The 21,079-nt window shown below is 39.0% G+C and overlaps 1 protein-coding gene across 3 annotated transcripts in view; it reads right to left on the bottom strand.

The window, feature by feature from the left end:
- Positions 1-14,333: 14,333 nt before the first annotated feature.
- The window catches only part of LOC106613836 (A disintegrin and metalloproteinase with thrombospondin motifs 14), a 99,683-nt gene continuing 92,937 nt past the window's right edge, over positions 14,334-21,079 (bottom strand). For all 3 annotated transcript variants that reach the window (XM_045687475.1, XM_045687478.1, XM_045687480.1), the window contains exons 11-14: positions 20,926-21,074; positions 18,867-19,039; positions 15,928-16,061; positions 14,334-14,601 (exon numbers count right to left, since the gene is read on the bottom strand). In XM_045687475.1, the coding sequence (XP_045543431.1) occupies positions 14,368-14,601; positions 15,928-16,061; positions 18,867-19,039; positions 20,926-21,074 (690 nt within the window). In that variant the 3' untranslated portion in view covers positions 14,334-14,367. The remainder of the gene's footprint in view (positions 14,602-15,927; positions 16,062-18,866; positions 19,040-20,925; positions 21,075-21,079) is intronic.

Here is a 21,079-nt window from a genome sequence, read left to right as displayed (position 1 = left end):
TATGAAACATCTTCAGCATGTCTATAGGACAACACAACAAGACAATATGAAACATCTTCAGCATGTCTATAGGACAACAAGACAAAATGAAACAGCTTCAGCATGTCTATAGGACAACACAACAAGACAATACGAAACATATTCAGCATGTCTACAGGACAACAAGACAATATGAAACATCTTCAGCATGTCTACAGGACAACACAACAAGACAATATGAAACAGCTTCAGCATGTCTACAGGACAACAAGAGAATATGAAACATCTTCAGCATGTCTATAGGACAACACAACAAGACAATATGAAACATCTTCAGCATGTCTACAGGACAACAAGACAATATGAAACATATCCAGCATGTCTACAGGACAACAAGACAATATGAAACATCTTCAGCATGTCTACAGGACAACACAACAAGACAATATGAAACATCTTCAGCATGTCTACAGGACAACAAGACAATATGAAACATATTCAGCATGTCTATAGGACAACAAGACAATATGAAACATCTTCAGCATGTCTATAGGACAACAAGACAACATGAAACATCTTCAGCATGTCTATAGGACAACACAAAAGGACAATATGAAACATCTTCAGCATGTCTATAGGACAACAAGACAATATGAAACATCTTCAGCATGTCTACAGGAAAACACAACAAGACAATATGAAACATCTTCAGCATGTCTACAGGAAAACACAAGACAATATGAAACATCTTCAGCATGTCTTCAGGAAAACACAACAAGACAATATGAAACATCTTCAGCATGTCTATAGGACAACAAGACAATATGAAACATCTTCAGCATGTCTACAGGACAACAAGACAATATGAAACATCTTCAGCATGTCTACAGGACAACAAGACAATATGAAACATCTTCAGCATGTCTACAGGACAACACAACAAAACAATTTGAAACATCTTCAGCATGTCTATAGGACAACACAACAAGACAATATGAAACATCTTCAGCATGTCTATAGGACAACAAGACAATATGAAACATCTTCAGCATGTCTATAGGAAAACAACAAGACAATATGAAACATCTTCAGCATGTCTATAGGACAACACAACAAGACAATATGAAACATCTTCAGCATGTCTATAGGAAACACAACAAGACAATATGAAACATCTTCAGCATGTCTACAGGACAACAAGACAATATGAAACATCTTCAGCATGTCTACAGGACAACAAGACAATATGAAACATCTTCAACATGTCTACAGGACAACAAGACAATATGAAACATCTTCAACATGTCTACAGGACAACAAAACAATTTGAAACATCTTCAGCATGTCTATAGGACAACACAACAAGACAATATGAAACATCTTCAGCATGTCTATAGGACAACAAGACAATATGAAACATCTTCAGCATGTCTACAGGACAACACAACAGGACAATATGAAACATCTTCAGCATGTCTATAGGACAACACAACAAGACAATATGAAACATCTTCAGCATGTCTACAGGACAACAAGACAATATGAAACATCTTCAGTATGTCTACAGGACAACAAGACAATATGAAACATCTTCAGCATGACTACAGGACAACAAGACAATATGAAACATCTTCAGCATGTCTATAGGACAACACAACAAGACAATATGAAACATCTTCAGCATGTCTACAGGACAACAAGACAATATGAAACATCTTCAGCATGTCTATAGGACAACAAGACAATATGAAACATCTTCAGCATGTCTACAGGACAACACAACAAGAAAATATGAAACATCTTCAGCATGTCTATAGGACAACACAACAAGACAATATGAAACATCTTCAGCATGTCTATAGGACAACAAGACAAAATGAAACATCTTCAGCATGTCTATAGGACAACACAACAAGACAATACGAAACATATTCAGCATGTCTACAGGACAACAAGACAATATGAAACATCTTCAGCATGTCTACAGGACAACACAACAAGACAATATGAAACATCTTCAGCATGTCTACAGGACAACAAGAGAATATGAAACATCTTCAGCATGTCTATAGGACAACACAACAAGACAATATGAAACATCTTCAGCATGTCTACAGGACAACAAGACAATATGAAACATATTCAGCATGTCTATAGGACAACAAGACAATATGAAACATCTTCAGCATGTCTACAGGACAACACAACAAGACAATATGAAACATCTTCAGCATGTCTACAGGACAACAAGACAATATGAAACATATTCAGCATGTCTATAGGACAACAAGACAATATGAAACATCTTCAGCATGTCTATAGGACAACAAGACAACATGAAACATCTTCAGCATGTCTATAGGACAACACAACAAGACAATATGAAACATCTTCAGCATGTCTATAGGACAACAAGACAATATGAAACATCTTCAGCATGTCTACAGGAAAACACAACAAGACAATATGAAACATCTTCAGCATGTCTACAGGAATACACAACAAGACAATATGAAACATCTTCAGCATGTCTACAGGACAACACAACAAGACAATATGAAACATCTTCAGCATGTCTATAGGACAACAAGACAATATGAAACATCTTCAGCATGTCTACAGGACAACAAGACAATATGAAACATCTTCAGCATGTCTACAGGACAACACAACAAGACAATATGAAACATCTTCAGCATGTCTACAGGACAACAAGACAATATGAAACATATTCAGCATGTCTATAGGACAACAAGACAATATGAAACATCTTCAGCATGTCTATAGGACAACAAGACAACATGAAACATCTTCAGCATGTCTACAGGACAACACGACAATATGAAACATCTTCAGCATGTCAATAGGACAACACAACAAGACAATATGAAACATCTTCAGCATGTCTACAGGACAACAAGACAATATGAAACATCTTCAGCATGTCTACAGGACAACACAACAAGACAATATGAAACATCTTCAGCATGTCTATAGGACAACAAGACAATATGAAACATCTTCAGCATGTCTACAGGAAAACACAACAAGACAATATGAAACATCTTCAGCATGTCTACAGGAATACACAACAAGACAATATGAAACATCTTCAGCATGTCTTCAGGAAAACACAACAAGACAATATGAAACATCTTCAGCATGTCTATAGGACAACAAGACAATATGAAACATCTTCAGCATGTCTACAGGACAACAAGACAATATGAAACATCTTCAGCATGTCTACAGGACAACAATACAATATGAAACATCTTCAACATGTCTACAGGACAACACAACAAAACAATTTGAAACATCTTGAGCATGTCTATAGGACAACACAACAAGACAATATGAAACATCTTCAGCATGTCTATAGGACAACAAGACAATATGAAACATCTTCAGCATGTCTATAGGACAACAAGACAATATGAAACATCTTCAGCATGTCTACAGGACAACACAACAAGACAATATGAAACATCTTCAGCATGTCTATAGGACAACACAACAAGACAATATGAAACATATTCAGCATGTCTACAGGACAACAAGACAATATGAAACATCTTCAGCATGTCTACAGGACAACAAGACAATATGAAACATCTTCAGCATGTCTATAGGACAACAAGACAACATGAAACATCTTCAGCATGTCTATAGGACAACACAACAAGACAATATGAAACATCTTCAGCATGTCTACAGGACAACAAGACAATATGAAACATCTTCAGCATGTCTACAGGAAAACACAACAAGACAATATGAAACATCTTCAGCATGTCTACAGGAAAACACAACAAGACAATATGAAACATCTTCAGCATGTCTACAGGACAACACAACAAGACAATATGAAACATCTTCAGCATGTCTATAGGACAACAAGACAATATGAAACATCTTCAGCATGTCTACAGGACAACAAGACAATATGAAACATCTTCAGCATGTCTACAGGACAACAAGACAATATGAAACATCTTCAGCATGTCTACAGGACAACAAGACAATATAAAACATCTTCAGCATGTCTATAGGACAACAAGACAACATGAAACATCTTCAGCATGTCTATAGGACAACACAACAAGACAATATGAAACATCTTCAGCATGTCTACAGGACAACAAGACAATATGAAACATCTTCAGCATGTCTACAGGAAAACACAACAAGACAATATGAAACATCTTCAGCATGTCTACAGGAAAACACAACAAGACAATATGAAACATCTTCAGCATGTCTACAGGACAACACAACAAGACAATATGAAACATCTTCAGCATGTCTATAGGACAACAAGACAATATGAAACATCTTCAGCATGTCTACAGGACAACAAGACAATATGAAACATCTTCAGCATGTCTACAGGACAACAAGACAATATGAAACATCTTCAACATGTCTACAGGACAACACAACAAAACAATTTGAAACATCTTCAGCATGTCTATAGGACAACACAACAAGACAATATGAAACATATTCAGCATGTCTACAGGACAACAAGACAATATGAAACATCTTCAGCATGTCTACAGGACAACAAGACAATATGAAACATCTTCAGCATGTCTATAGGACAACAAGACAACATGAAACATCTTCAGCATGTCTATAGGACAACACAACAAGACAATATGAAACATCTTCAGCATGTCTACAGGACAACAAGACAATATGAAACATCTTCAGCATGTCTACAGGAAAACACAACAAGACAATATGAAACATCTTCAGCATGTCTACAGGAAAACACAACAAGACAATATGAAACATCTTCAGCATGTCTACAGGACAACACAACAAGACAATATGAAACATCTTCAGCATGTCTATAGGACAACAAGACAATATGAAACATCTTCAGCATGTCTACAGGACAACAAGACAATATGAAACATCTTCAGCATGTCTACAGGACAACAAGACAATATGAAACATCTTCAACATGTCTACAGGACAACACAACAAAACAATTTGAAACATCTTCAGCATGTCTATAGGACAACACAACAAGACAATATGAAACATCTTCAGCATGTCTATAGGACAACAAGACAATATGAAACATCTTCAGCATGTCTACAGGACAACACAACAAGACAATATGAAACATATTCAGCATGTCTACAGGACAACAAGACAATATGAAACATCTTCAGCATGTCTACAGGACAACAAGACAATATAAAACATCTTCAGCATGTCTATAGGACAACAAGACAACATGAAACATCTTCAGCATGTCTATAGGACAACACAACAAGACAATATGAAACATCTTCAGCATGTCTACAGGACAACAAGACAATATGAAACATCTTCAGCATGTCTACAGGAAAACACAACAAGACAATATGAAACATCTTCAGCATGTCTACAGGAAAACACAACAAGACAATATGAAACATCTTCAGCATGTCTACAGGACAACACAACAAGACAATATGAAACATCTTCAGCATGTCTATAGGACAACAAGACAATATGAAACATCTTCAGCATGTCTACAGGACAACAAGACAATATGAAACATCTTCAGCATGTCTACAGGACAACAAGACAATATGAAACATCTTCAACATGTCTACAGGACAACACAACAAAACAATTTGAAACATCTTCAGCATGTCTATAGGACAACACAACAAGACAATATGAAACATCTTCAGCATGTCTATAGGACAACAAGACAATATGAAACATCTTCAGCATGTCTACAGGACAACACAACAAGACAATATGAAACATCTTCAGCATGTCTATAGGACAACACAACAAGACAATATGAAACATCTTCAGCATGTCTACAGGACAACAAGACAATATGAAACATCTTCAGCATGTCTACAGGACAACAAGACAATATGAAACATCTTCAGCATGACTACAGGACAACAAGACAATATGAAACATCTTCAGCATGTCTATAGGACAACACAACAAGACAATATGAAACATCTTCAGCATGTCTACAGGACAACAAGACAATATGAAACATCTTCAGCATGTCTATAGGAAACACAACAAGACAATATGAAACATCTTCAGCATGTCTACAGGACAACACAACAAGACAATATGAAACATCTTCAGCATGTCTATAGGACAACAAGACAATATGAAACATCTTCAGCATGTCTACAGGACAACAAGACAATATGAAACATCTTCAGCATGTCTACAGGACAACAAGACAATATGAAACATCTTCAACATGTCTACAGGACAACACAACAAAACAATTTGAAACATCTTCAGCATGTCTATAGGACAACACAACAAGACAATATGAAACATCTTCAGCATGTCTATAGGACAACAAGACAATATGAAACATCTTCAGCATGTCTACAGGACAACACAACAAGACAATATGAAACATCTTCAGCATGTCTATAGGACAACACAACAAGACAATATGAAACATCTTCAGCATGTCTACAGGACAACAAGACAATATGAAACATCTTCAGCATGTCTACAGGACAACAAGACAATATGAAACATCTTCAGCATGACTACAGGACAACAAGACAATATGAAACATCTTCAGCATGTCTATAGGACAACACAACAAGACAATATGAAACATCTTCAGCATGTCTACAGGACAACAAGACAATATGAAACATCTTCAGCATGTCTATAGGACAACAAGACAATATGAAACATCTTCAGCATGTCTACAGGACAGCACAACAAGACAATATGAAACATCTTCAGCATGTCTATAGGACAACACAACAAGACAATATGAAACATCTTCAGCATGTCTACAGGACAACAAGACAATATGAAACATCTTCAGTATGTCTACAGGACAACAAGACAATATGAAACATCTTCAGCATGACTACAGGACAACAAGACAATATGAAACATCTTCAGCATGTCTATAGGACAACACAACAAGACAATATGAAACATCTTCAGCATGTCTACAGGACAACAAGACAATATGAAACATCTTCAGCATGTCTATAGGACAACAAGACAATATGAAACATCTTCAGCATGTCTACAGGACAACACAACAAGAAAATATGAAACATCTTCAGCATGTCTATAGGACAACACAACAAGACAATATGAAACATCTTCAGCATGTCTATAGGACAACAAGACAAAATGAAACAGCTTCAGCATGTCTATAGGACAACACAACAAGACAATACGAAACATATTCAGCATGTCTACAGGACAACAAGACAATATGAAACATCTTCAGCATGTCTACAGGACAACACAACAAGAAAATATGAAACATCTTCAGCATGTCTACAGGACAACAAGAGAATATGAAACATCTTCAGCATGTCTATAGGACAACACAACAAGACAATATGAAACATCTTCAGCATGTCTACAGGACAACAAGACAATATGAAACATATTCAGCATGTCTATAGGACAACAAGACAATATGAAACATCTTCAGCATGTCTACAGGACAACACAACAAGACAATATGAAACATCTTCAGCATGTCTACAGGACAACAAGACAATATGAAACATATTCAGCATGTCTATAGGACAACAAGACAATATGAAACATCTTCAGCATGTCTATAGGACAACAAGACAACATGAAACATCTTCAGCATGTCTATAGGACAACACAACAAGACAATATGAAACATCTTCAGCATGTCTATAGGACAACAAGACAATATGAAACATCTTCAGCATGTCTACAGGAAAACACAACAAGACAATATGAAACATCTTCAGCATGTCTACAGGAATACACAACAAGACAATATGAAACATCTTCAGCATGTCTACAGGACAACACAACAAGACAATATGAAACATCTTCAGCATGTCTATAGGACAACAAGACAATATGAAACATCTTCAGCATGTCTACAGGACAACAAGACAATATGAAACATCTTCAGCATGTCTACAGGACAACACAACAAGACAATATGAAACATCTTCAGCATGTCTACAGGACAACAAGACAATATGAAACATATTCAGCATGTCTATAGGACAACAAGACAATATGAAACATCTTCAGCATGTCTATAGGACAACAAGACAACATGAAACATCTTCAGCATGTCTACAGGACAACACGACAATATGAAACATCTTCAGCATGTCAATAGGACAACACAACAAGACAATATGAAACATCTTCAGCATGTCTACAGGACAACAAGACAATATGAAACATCTTCAGCATGTCTACAGGACAACACAACAAGACAATATGAAACATCTTCAGCATGTCTATAGGACAACAAGACAATATGAAACATCTTCAGCATGTCTACAGGAAAACACAACAAGACAATATGAAACATCTTCAGCATGTCTACAGGAATACACAACAAGACAATATGAAACATCTTCAGCATGTCTTCAGGAAAACACAACAAGACAATATGAAACATCTTCAGCATGTCTATAGGACAACAAGACAATATGAAACATCTTCAGCATGTCTACAGGACAACAAGACAATATGAAACATCTTCAGCATGTCTACAGGACAACAATACAATATGAAACATCTTCAACATGTCTACAGGACAACACAACAAAACAATTTGAAACATCTTGAGCATGTCTATAGGACAACACAACAAGACAATATGAAACATCTTCAGCATGTCTATAGGACAACAAGACAATATGAAACATCTTCAGCATGTCTATAGGACAACAAGACAATATGAAACATCTTCAGCATGTCTACAGGACAACACAACAAGACAATATGAAACATCTTCAGCATGTCTATAGGACAACACAACAAGACAATATGAAACATATTCAGCATGTCTACAGGACAACAAGACAATATGAAACATCTTCAGCATGTCTACAGGACAACAAGACAATATGAAACATCTTCAGCATGTCTATAGGACAACAAGACAACATGAAACATCTTCAGCATGTCTATAGGACAACACAACAAGACAATATGAAACATCTTCAGCATGTCTACAGGACAACAAGACAATATGAAACATCTTCAGCATGTCTACAGGAAAACACAACAAGACAATATGAAACATCTTCAGCATGTCTACAGGAAAACACAACAAGACAATATGAAACATCTTCAGCATGTCTACAGGACAACACAACAAGACAATATGAAACATCTTCAGCATGTCTATAGGACAACAAGACAATATGAAACATCTTCAGCATGTCTACAGGACACAACAAGACAATATGAAACATCTTCAGCATGTCTACAGGACAACAAGACAATATGAAACATCTTCAGCATGTCTACAGGACAACAAGACAATATAAAACATCTTCAGCATGTCTATAGGACAACAAGACAACATGAAACATCTTCAGCATGTCTATAGGACAACACAACAAGACAATATGAAACATCTTCAGCATGTCTACAGGACAACAAGACAATATGAAACATCTTCAGCATGTCTACAGGAAAACACAACAAGACAATATGAAACATCTTCAGCATGTCTACAGGAAAACACAACAAGACAATATGAAACATCTTCAGCATGTCTACAGGACAACACAACAAGACAATATGAAACATCTTCAGCATGTCTATAGGACAACAAGACAATATGAAACATCTTCAGCATGTCTACAGGACAACAAGACAATATGAAACATCTTCAGCATGTCTACAGGACAACAAGACAATATGAAACATCTTCAACATGTCTACAGGACAACACAACAAAACAATTTGAAACATCTTCAGCATGTCTATAGGACAACACAACAAGACAATATGAAACATATTCAGCATGTCTACAGGACAACAAGACAATATGAAACATCTTCAGCATGTCTACAGGACAACAAGACAATATAAAACATCTTCAGCATGTCTATAGGACAACAAGACAACATGAAACATCTTCAGCATGTCTATAGGACAACACAACAAGACAATATGAAACATCTTCAGCATGTCTACAGGACAACAAGACAATATGAAACATCTTCAGCATGTCTACAGGAAAACACAACAAGACAATATGAAACATCTTCAGCATGTCTACAGGAAAACACAACAAGAGAATATGAAACATCTTCAGCATGTCTACAGGACAACACAACAAGACAATATGAAACATCTTCAGCATGTCTATAGGACAACAAGACAATATGAAACATCTTCAGCATGTCTACAGGACAACAAGACAATATGAAACATCTTCAGCATGTCTACAGGCAAACAACAAGACAATATGAAACATCTTCAGCATGTCTACAGGACAACACAACAAAACAATATGAAACATCTTCAGCATGTCTATAGGACAACACAACAAGACAATATGAAACATCTTCAGCATGTCTATAGGACAACAAGACAATATGAAACATCTTCAGCATGTCTACAGGACAACACAACAAGACAATATGAAACATCTTCAGCATGTCTACAGGACAACAAGACAATATGAAACATCTTCAGCATGTCTACAGGAACAACAAGACAATATGAAACATCTTCAGCATGTCTATAGGACAACAAGACAATATGAAACATCTTCAGCATGTCTACAGGACAACACAACAAGACAATATGAAACATCTTCAGCATGTCTACAGGACAACAAGACAATATGAAACATCTTCAGCATGTCTACAGGAAAACACAACAAGACAATATGAAACATCTTCAGCATGTCTACAGGACAACACAACAAGACAATATGAAACATCTTCAGCATGTCTATAGGACAACACAACAAGACAATATGAAACATCTTCAGCATGTCTATAGGACAACAAGACAATATGAAACATCTTCAGCATGTCTACAGGACAACAAGACAATATGAAACATCTTCAGCATGTCTACAGGACAACAAGACAATATGAAACATCTTCAACATGTCTACAGGACAACACAACAAAACAATTTGAAACATCTTCAGCATGTCTATAGGACAACACAACAAGACAATATGAAACATCTTCAGCATGTCTATAGGACAACAAGACAATATGAAACATCTTCAGCATGTCTACAGGACAACACAACAGGACAATATGAAACATCTTCAGCATGTCTATAGGACAACACAACAAGACAATATGAAACATCTTCAGCATGTCTACAGGACAACAAGACAATATGAAACATCTTCAGCATGTCTACAGGACAACAAGACAATATGAAACATCTTCAGCATGACTACAGGACAACAAGACAATATGAAACATCTTCAGCATGTCTATAGGACAACACAACAAGACAATATGAAACATCTTCAGCATGTCTACAGGACAACAAGACAATATGAAACATCTTCAGCATGTCTATAGGACAACAAGACAATATGAAACATCTTCAGCATGTCTACAGGACAACACAACAAGACAATATGAAACATCTTCAGCATGTCTATAGGACAACAAGACAATATGAAACATCTTCAGCATGTCTACAGGACAACAAGACAATATGAAACATCTTCAGCATGTCTACAGGACAACAAGACAATATGAAACATCTTCAACATGTCTACAGGACAACACAACAAAACAATTTGAAACATCTTCAGCATGTCTATAGGACAACACAACAAGACAATATGAAACATCTTCAGCATGTCTATAGGACAACAAGACAATATGAAACATCTTCAGCATGTCTACAGGACAACACAACAAGACAATATGAAACATCTTCAGCATGTCTATAGGACAACACAACAAGACAATATGAAACATCTTCAGCATGTCTACAGGACAACAAGACAATATGAAACATCTTCAGCATGTCTACAGGACAACAAGACAATATGAAACATCTTCAGCATGACTACAGGACAACAAGACAATATGAAACATCTTCAGCATGTCTATAGGACAACACAACAAGACAATATGAAACATCTTCAGCATGTCTACAGGACAACAAGACAATATGAAACATCTTCAGCATGTCTATAGGACAACAAGACAATATGAAACATCTTCAGCATGTCTACAGGACAGCACAACAAGACAATATGAAACATCTTCAGCATGTCTATAGGACAACACAACAAGACAATATGAAACACCTTCAGCATGTCTACAGGACAACAAGACAATATGAAAAATCTTCAGCATGTCTACAGGACAACAGAACAAGACAATATGAAACATCTTTAGCATGTCTACAGGACAACACAACAAGACAATATGAAACATCTTCAGCATGTCTATAGGACCACAAGACAATATGAAACATCTTCAGCATGTCTATAGGACAACAAGACAATATGAAACATCTTCATCATGTCTATAGGACAACACAGCAAGACAATATGAATCATATTCAGCATGTCTACAGGACAACAAGACAATATGAAACAACTTCAGCATGTCTACAGGACAACAAGACAATATGAAACATCTTCAGCATGTCTACAGGAAAACACAACAAGACAATATGAAACATATTCAGCATGTCTACAGGACAACACAACAAGACAATATGAAACATCTTCAGCATGTCTATAGGACAACAAGACAATATGAAACATCTTCAGCATGTCTACAGGACAACAAGACAATATGAAACATCTTCAGCATGTCTATAGGACAACAAGACAATATGAAACATCTACAGCATGTCTACAGGACAACACAACAAGACAATATGAAACATCTTCAGCATGTCTATAGGACAACAAGACAATATGAAACATCTTCAGCATGTCTACAGGACAACAAGACAATATGAAACATCTTCAGCATGTCTATAGGACAACAAGACAATATGAAACATCTTCAGCATGTCTACAGGACAACACAACAAGACAATATGAAACATATTCAGCATGTCTATAGGACAACACAACAAGACAATATGAAACATCTTCAGCATGTCTATAGGACAACAAGACAATATGAAACATCTTCAGCATGTCTATAGGACAACACAACAAGACAATATGAAACATCTTCAGCATGTCTACAGGACAACAAGACAATATGAAACATCTTCAGCATGTCTACAGGACAACACAACAAGACAATATGAAACATCTTCAGCATGTCTACAGGACAACACAACAAGACAATATGAAACATCTTCAGCATGTCTATAGGACAACAAGACAATATGAAACATCTTCAGCATGTCTATAGGACAACAAGACAATATGAAACATCTTCAGCATGTCTATAGGACAACACAACAAGACAATATGAAACATTTTCAGCATGTCTACAGGACAACAAGACAATATGAAACATCTTCAGCATGTCTACAGGAGAACACAACAAGACAATATGAAACATCTTCAGCATGTCTACAGGACACAAGACAATATGAAACATCTTCAGCATGTCTATAGGACAACACAACAAGACAATATGAAACAGCTTCAGCATGTCTACAGGAAAACACAACAAGACAATATGAAACATCTTCAGTATGTCTAAAGGACAACAAGACAATATGAAACATCTTCAGTATGTCTACAGGACAACAAGACAATATGAAACATCTTCAGCATGTCTATAGGACAACACAACAAGACAATATGAAACATCTTCAGTATGTCTACAGGACAACACAACAAGACAATATGAAACATCTTCAGTATGTCTACAGGACAACAAGACAATATGAAACATCTTCAGCATGTCTATAGGACAACACAACAAGACAATATGAAACATCTTCAGCATGTCTATAGGACAACACAACAAGACAATATGAAACATCTTCAGCATGTCTACAGGACAACACAACAAGACAACCGGTTGGTCAGGAAGTTAATCCAATGAGCCACAGAATAACAACAGACCAGGGAGGATGTCTATCATAGGTTTCAGAGTAGCAGTGCTGATCTAGGATCAGGTCCCCCCTATCCATGTAACCTTATTAATTGTTATCTAAAAGACCATAGTCCTACTCTGAGACCAATGATACAGACAACCCCAGGCCTACTAGTGACTCTAACAGAGGAGAAACGTGTCGTGTCTAATTATACAGTTGTGTGTGAACCAGTGATAGCAGTGTTTTGTGTTTACGGCTGTCGCTGGGTGAATACAGGGTAACTAAAATAGTGTAGTGTGTTGTGAATTCCCCTGCCGGGGACTCTTATCAAGAGTCACCGACTGGGAATTCATAACACAGTGCGAAACACATCACACTCTTAGAAAAAAGGGTTCCAAAAGGGTTCTTCAACTGTCCCCATAGGAGAAACCCTTTTTGGTTCCAGGTAGAACCCTTTTTGATTCCAGGTAGAACTCTTTTGGATTCCATGTAGAACCCTGTGTGGAAAGGGTTCTACACGGAACTCAAAAGGGTTCTACCCACAGGAACAGCCAAAGAACCCTTTTAGCATATTTTTTTCTAAGAATGTAGGAGAGGATTTTAGGGATTTCAAGCTGTAATATTTCTCAACATCAAGTATTGATTGATAGTCAAATGAAATAACACATAATGTTCTGAACAGAACTGTGGTTTCACCCTGGTGACTGCCCAATGTTTACCTGTTTTCTTTGGCATCTTGGTGAGGGTCAGTTTGACAGTGCGACAGTGGGAGTTGTCCCCACCACAGACTCCACACTTGTCTTCTTGTTTGTACGAGCCAACCTCTTTGTCGCAGCCCACATGCTGGGAGAGAGAAGGGCACAGTCAGTCAATCAACCAAGGGGAGGCTCCATCTAGGCTGTCTGACTTTTACACTGACAGAGATTAGGCTGGGGGAGGCTCAGTCTAGGCTGTCTGACTTTTACACTGACAGAGATTAGGCTGGGGGAGGCTCAGTCTAGGCTGTCTGACTTTTACACTGACAGAGATTAGGCTGGGGGAGGCTCAGTCTAGGCTGTCTGACTTTTACACTGACTGAGATTAGGCTGGGGGAGGCTCAGTCTAGGCTGTCTGACTTTTACACTGACTGAGATTAGGCTGGGGGAGGCTCAGTCTAGGCTGTCTGACTTGCAGTGGAACACTACTCTCCAGACTTCTGCTATAGAAGTGATTGGTAAGGGAGACATAACATATGTTGAATCTGGTCCTCAATCTACAAACGTTTTGGTCTGGTCTGGAAAATGCCAACGTCTGTTATGGTATCTAACCTACAATCAAAACATTAAGTAGATTTCATGGAAAGACAGAGGGAGAGAGAGAAACAGAGAGAAAGAGAGGCACTGAAGCCACTGTAGATATAGAGAGGTATAGATAGAGAGGAATAGATAGAGAGGTGTAGATAGAAAGAGGTATAGATAGAGAGGTGTAGATAGAGAGAGGTATAGAAAATGAGGTATAGATAGAGAGAGGTGTAGATAGAGAGAGGTATAGATAGAAAGAGGTATAGATAGAAAGAGGTATAGATAGAGGTGTAGATAGAGAGAGGTATAGATAGAGAGAGGTGGAGATAGAGAGAGATATCGATAGAGAGCGGTATAGATAGAGAGAGGTATAGATAGAGAGAGGTATAGATAGAGAGAGGTATAGATAGAGAGGTACAGATAGAGAGGTACAGATAGAGAGAGGTATAGATAGAGAGGTACAGATAGAGAGGTGTAGATAGAGAGAGGTATAGATAGAGAGGTGTAGATAGAGAGAGGTATAGATAGAGAGGTATAGATAGAGAGGTATAGATAGAGAGGTATAGATAGAGAGTGGTATAGATAGAGAGGTATAGATAAAGAGGTATAGATAGAGTGGTGTAGAAAGAGGTATAGATAGAGAGGTGTAGATAGAGAGAGGTATAGATAGAGAGGTATAGATAGAGAGGTGTAGATAGAGAGAGGTATAGATAGAGGGGTGTAGATAGAGAGAGGTATAGATAGAGAGGTATAGATAGAGAGGTATAGATAGAGAGTGATATAGATAGAGAGTGGTATAGATAGAGAGTGGTATAGATAGAGTGGTATAGATAGAGAGTGGTATAGATAGAGAGTGGTATAGATAGAGAGAGAGCTATACTGTACATACCAGACATTCCCCCCGGGTGCAGACACTGAAAGGGTCTGTGTAGCTGCACCGCGTCCCATCATGCATCACCTGGTTCATGACCACCACCTCACCGGTCTCTTTGGACTGACAGCTCAACTCACACTTGTGAGCCTCTACACGGGTGAAGATCAATCAATCAATCAAATGTATTTTATAAAGCCCTTTTTACATCAGCAGTTGTTACAAAGTGCTTTTCAGATACCCAGTCTACCAGAGAGAAAGAAATACAGAGGCAGAAGCACAGTGGCTAGTAAAACTCCCTAACAGATACCCAGTCTAAGATAACAGAGAGAAAGAAATACAGAGGCAGAAGCACAGTGGCTAGCAAAACTCCCTAACAGATACCCAGTCTAAGATACCAGAGAGAAAGAAATGCAGAGGCAGAAGCATAGTGGCTAGTAAAACTCCCTAACAGATACCCAGTCTAAGATACCAGAGAGAAAGAAACACAGAGACAGACACACAGTGGCTAGTAAAACTCCCTAACAGATACCCAGTCTAAGATACCAGAGAGAAAGAAACACAGAGACAGACACACAGTGGCTAGTAAAACTCCCTAACAGATACCCAGTCTAAGATACCAGAGAGAAAGAAATGCAGAGGCAGAAGCACAGTGGCTAGTAAAACTCCCTAACAGATACCCAGTCTAAGATACCAGAGAGAAAGAAACACAGAGACAGACACACAGTGGCTAGTAAAACTCCCTAACAGATACCCAGTCTAAGATACCAGAGAGAAAGAAACACAGAGGCAGAAGCACAGTGGCTAGTAAAACTCCCTAACAGATACCCAGTCTAAGATACTAGAGAGAAAGCAACGCAGAGGCAGAAGCACAGTGGCTAGTAAAACTCCCTAGAGAAAGAAAACAAAATGAACACATACTTTAGTCCTGACTGAGGGAAGATAAACTAAATAAATGACAGAGAAAGTTTGCATTGTATCTCTTCTGCTTTCTTTCACCTCAAGAACACAAGGCCAGAGATGATAGAGATCCTATGTTCAGTTCACATGTGGGCATCTGAAATGGTTACACTGCTGTGTGTGATGTTGATGTTCCTGTATGTTATTGGACACCACAAATGTGTTATTGTTCTTTCAGGAAGTTCTAATTAATGTCCAGATACTGTGGACTTCTGTCCGTGTCTGTCTCACCAGCACTAGTCTGACTTTAGACATTAATGAGGAAAACCCTGAGTCACACACTCTACATGACCAAAAGTATGTGGACACCTGCTCGTCAAACATCTCATTCCAAAATCATGGGCATTAATATGGAGTTGTTCCCTTCCTTTGCTGCTATAACAGCCTCCACTCTTCTGGAAAGGCTTTCCACTAGATGTTGGAACATTGCTGTGGGGACTTGCTTCCATTCAGCCACAAGAGCATTAGTGAGGTCGGGAACTGATGTTGGACTCGTAGTCAGCGTTTCAATTCATTTCAAAGGTGTTCGATGGGGTTGAGGTCAGGGCTTTGTGCAGGCCAGTCAAGTTCTACCACACCGATCTCGACAAACTCTTTCTGTATGGACCTCGCTTTGTGCACAGGGGCATTGTCATAGGAATGGCCTTCCCCAAACTGTTGCCACAAAGTTGGAAGCATAGAATTGTCTAGAATGTTATTGTATGCTGTAGCATTAAGATTTCCCTTCACTGGAACTAAGGGGCCTAGCCCGAACCATGAAAAACAGCCCCAGACCATTATTCCTCCTCCACCAAACTTTACAGTTGGGACTATGCATTCAGGCAGGTAGCGTTGTCCTGGCTGATGGTGAAGCGGGATTCATCACTCCAGAGAACATGTTTCCACTCCTTCAGAGTCCAATGGCGGCGAGCTTTACACCACTCCAGTCGACACTTGGCATTGTGCATGGTGATCTTAGGCTTGTGTGCGGCTGCTCGGCCATGGAAACCCATTTCATGAAGCTCCCGATGAAAATTTGTTGTGCTGACGTTGCTTCCAGAGGCAGTTTGGAACTCAGTAGTGAGTGTTGCAACCGAGGACAGATGATTTTACGCGCTACAACACTCGCCGGTCCCATTCTGTGAATTTGTGTGGCCTACCACTTCGCAGTTGAGCCGTTGTTGCTCCTAGGAATTTCCACTTCACAATAACAGCACTTACAGTTAATTGGGGCAGCTCTAGCAGGGTAGAAATTTCACAAACTGACTTGTCGGAAAGGTGGCATACTATGACGGTACCACTTTGAAAGTCACTGAGCACTTCAGTAAGGCCATTCTACTGTCAATGTTTGTCTATGGCGATTGCATGGTTATGTCCTTGATTTTGTACCCCTGTGTGTGGCTGAAATAGCCAAATCCACTAATTTGAAGGGGTGTCCACATACTTTGAATAAATATATATATATATATATATATATATATATATATATATATATATATATATATATATATGAGAGTCTCTCCCTCCCACCCATCTTCTATTTATCTCTTTGTTACAGCCATATTGTTCTTGTTGTGTGTGCCGTGCAGAACCCCTCTGTATTCTGCACATCTCATTGTTACAGCCATATTGTTTGTGTTAAAGAAAAACGTATTATAAATGTATAAAACGGATTTGGTTGATTCATATTTGCTTATGTAAGATATATAATTAATATCGAAATTACTATTATTGTATGGAAACTGTCTTATTATGGTAAATATGTATTAGAATCCTTTCACAAGTAGTGCACCGTCTAGGGAATAGGGTTCGATTTGTGATGCAGACATTGACATTCTGAGTTTCTTTACTGCAAGTTTAACATTACTCCCTACAACAACCCAGCTGCATCATTTCATCTCTGAGTTTCTTTACTTTAAGTTAATATTACTCACTACAACCCATTTGACTTTTGACCTTGGTCTAAAGTAGCGCACTAAAAGCATAGTGTTCCATATGGGAAGCAGGCTGTGTCCTACCATCTGGGTGTTCGTAAGGTAGCCAGGTGTGCTTGGTGTTCTTGTGGTATTTGTTGCTCCTCTGGACACACTGTTGAGCGCGGAAGTCTTCATAGGGTCCAGCACACTCCTCCATGTTACACATCTGGTAATCAAAGGTGGACCCGGGGCAATCCCGCCCGCCGTACGCAGGCCTGGAGACAGGGGGGGCGACAACACAGAAACAATAAACAACAACAGAGTAATCAACACCTATCGTGTATCCCAAATGGCACCCTATTCCCTATGGACCCAAGTCAAAAGTAGTGCAGTGAATAGGGAATAGAGTGCAATTTGAGATGCAGAACAGGAGGGCCTGTCGTCCAGGTTCAGTGATTAGATCCATTTAACTGTAATGTGGATCATGGTAGAACTGGGCCTGGCGTCCAGGTCCAGGGATTAGATCCATTTAACTGTAATGTGGATCATGGTAGAACTGGGCCTGTCGTCCAGGTTCAGTGATTAGATCCATTTAACTGTAATGTGGATCATGGTAGAACTGGGCCTGTCGACCAGGTCCAGTGATTAGATCCATTTAACTGTAATGTGGATCATGGTAGAACTGGGCCTGTCGTCCAGGTCCAGTGATTAGATCCATTTAACTGTAATGTGGATCATGGTAGAACTGGGCCTGTCGTCCAGGTCCAGTGATTAGATCCATTTAACTGTAATGTGGATCATGGTAGAACTGGGCCTGTCGTCCAGGTTCAGTGATTAGATCCATTTAACTGTAATGTGGATCATGGTAGAACTGGGCCTGGCGTCCAGGTTCATTGATTAGATCCATTTAAGTGTAATGTGGATCATGGTAGAACTGGGCCTGTCGTCCAGGTCCAGTGATTAGATCCATTTAACTGTAATGTGGATCATGGTAGAACTGGGCCTGTCGTCCAGGTCCAGTGATTAGATCCATTTAACTGTAATGTGGATCATGGTAGAACTGGGCCTGTCGTCCAGGTCCAGGTCCAGTGATTGGTGGATCATGGTAGAACTGGGCCTGGCGTCCAGGTCCAGGGATTAGATCCATTTAACTGTAATGTGGATCATGGTAGAACTGGGCCTGTCGTCCAGGTCCAGTGATTAGTGGATTATGGTAGAACTGGGCCTGGCGTCCAGGTCCAGGGATTAGATCCATTTAACTGTAATGTGGATCATGGTAGAACTGGGCCTGTCGTCCAGGTCCAGGTCCAGTGATTAGTGGATCATGGTAGAACTGGGCCTGGCGTCCAGGTCCAGGGATTAGATCCATTTAACTGTAATGTGGATCATGGTAGAACTGGGCTTGTCGTCCAGGTCCAGTGATTAGATCCATTTAACTGTAATGTGGATCATGGTAGAACTGGGCTTGTCGTCCAGGTCCAGGGATTAGATCCATTTAACTGTAATGTGGATCATGGTAGAACTGGGTCTGTCGTCCAGGTCCAGGGATTAGATCCATTTAACTGTAATGTGGTTCATGGTAGAACTGGGCCTGTCCTCCAGGTCCAGGGATTAGATCCATTTAACTGTAATGTGGATCATGGTAGAACTGGGCCTGTCGTCCAGGTCCAGGGATTAGATCCATTTAACTAGCTCTGAGTAATGAGTCTCTAGTGAGGGTCATGATGTAGTACACAGGGTTAATTATTATTTAGATGACACGTACGCACATACAGTACACGCATAAAGTCACGCACGCACGGAAACATGCATGCACACAAACACACACACACACACAAATATCCAAGGAAAGTTCAGCGTAAAGAAACACATGATCCTCTTTGACTTTCCTTCAGACATCCTCTGACACGTCTCTGACTAAAGAGACAAAGTATCTGTGAACTACATGTCACATTATGTGTATGACTCATATAGCCTGTATATAGAAGTCCCAACAGGATGTATATAGAAGTCCTAACAGGATGTAGGTAGAAGTCCTAACAGGATGTAGAGGGTAACGTCAGTAAGGAGACCTAAGAACCCACCCCAGAGCCAGATTTATACATCTCTATCCACACTACCCACAATGCCCCACACCTGTTCCCCTGTGACAGACACTCACACAGGGTTGTTACAAGTTCTGCTCCGGGAGCGTACTCCACCTCCACAGGTTCTGGAGCAGGACCCAAACTTAGTCCAGGACCCCCAGTTACCGTCATGGCCCTGAGGTTGGTTAGAGGAGCGCCAGATACAGTGGCCCTTGAAGCACCACTAAA

The sequence above is a fragment of the Salmo salar genome, chromosome ssa01 (assembly GCF_905237065.1).
Source record: "Salmo salar chromosome ssa01, Ssal_v3.1, whole genome shotgun sequence".
NCBI lineage: Eukaryota > Metazoa > Chordata > Actinopteri > Salmoniformes > Salmonidae > Salmo > Salmo salar.
This window is presented reverse-complemented; position numbering and strand designations above follow the sequence as displayed.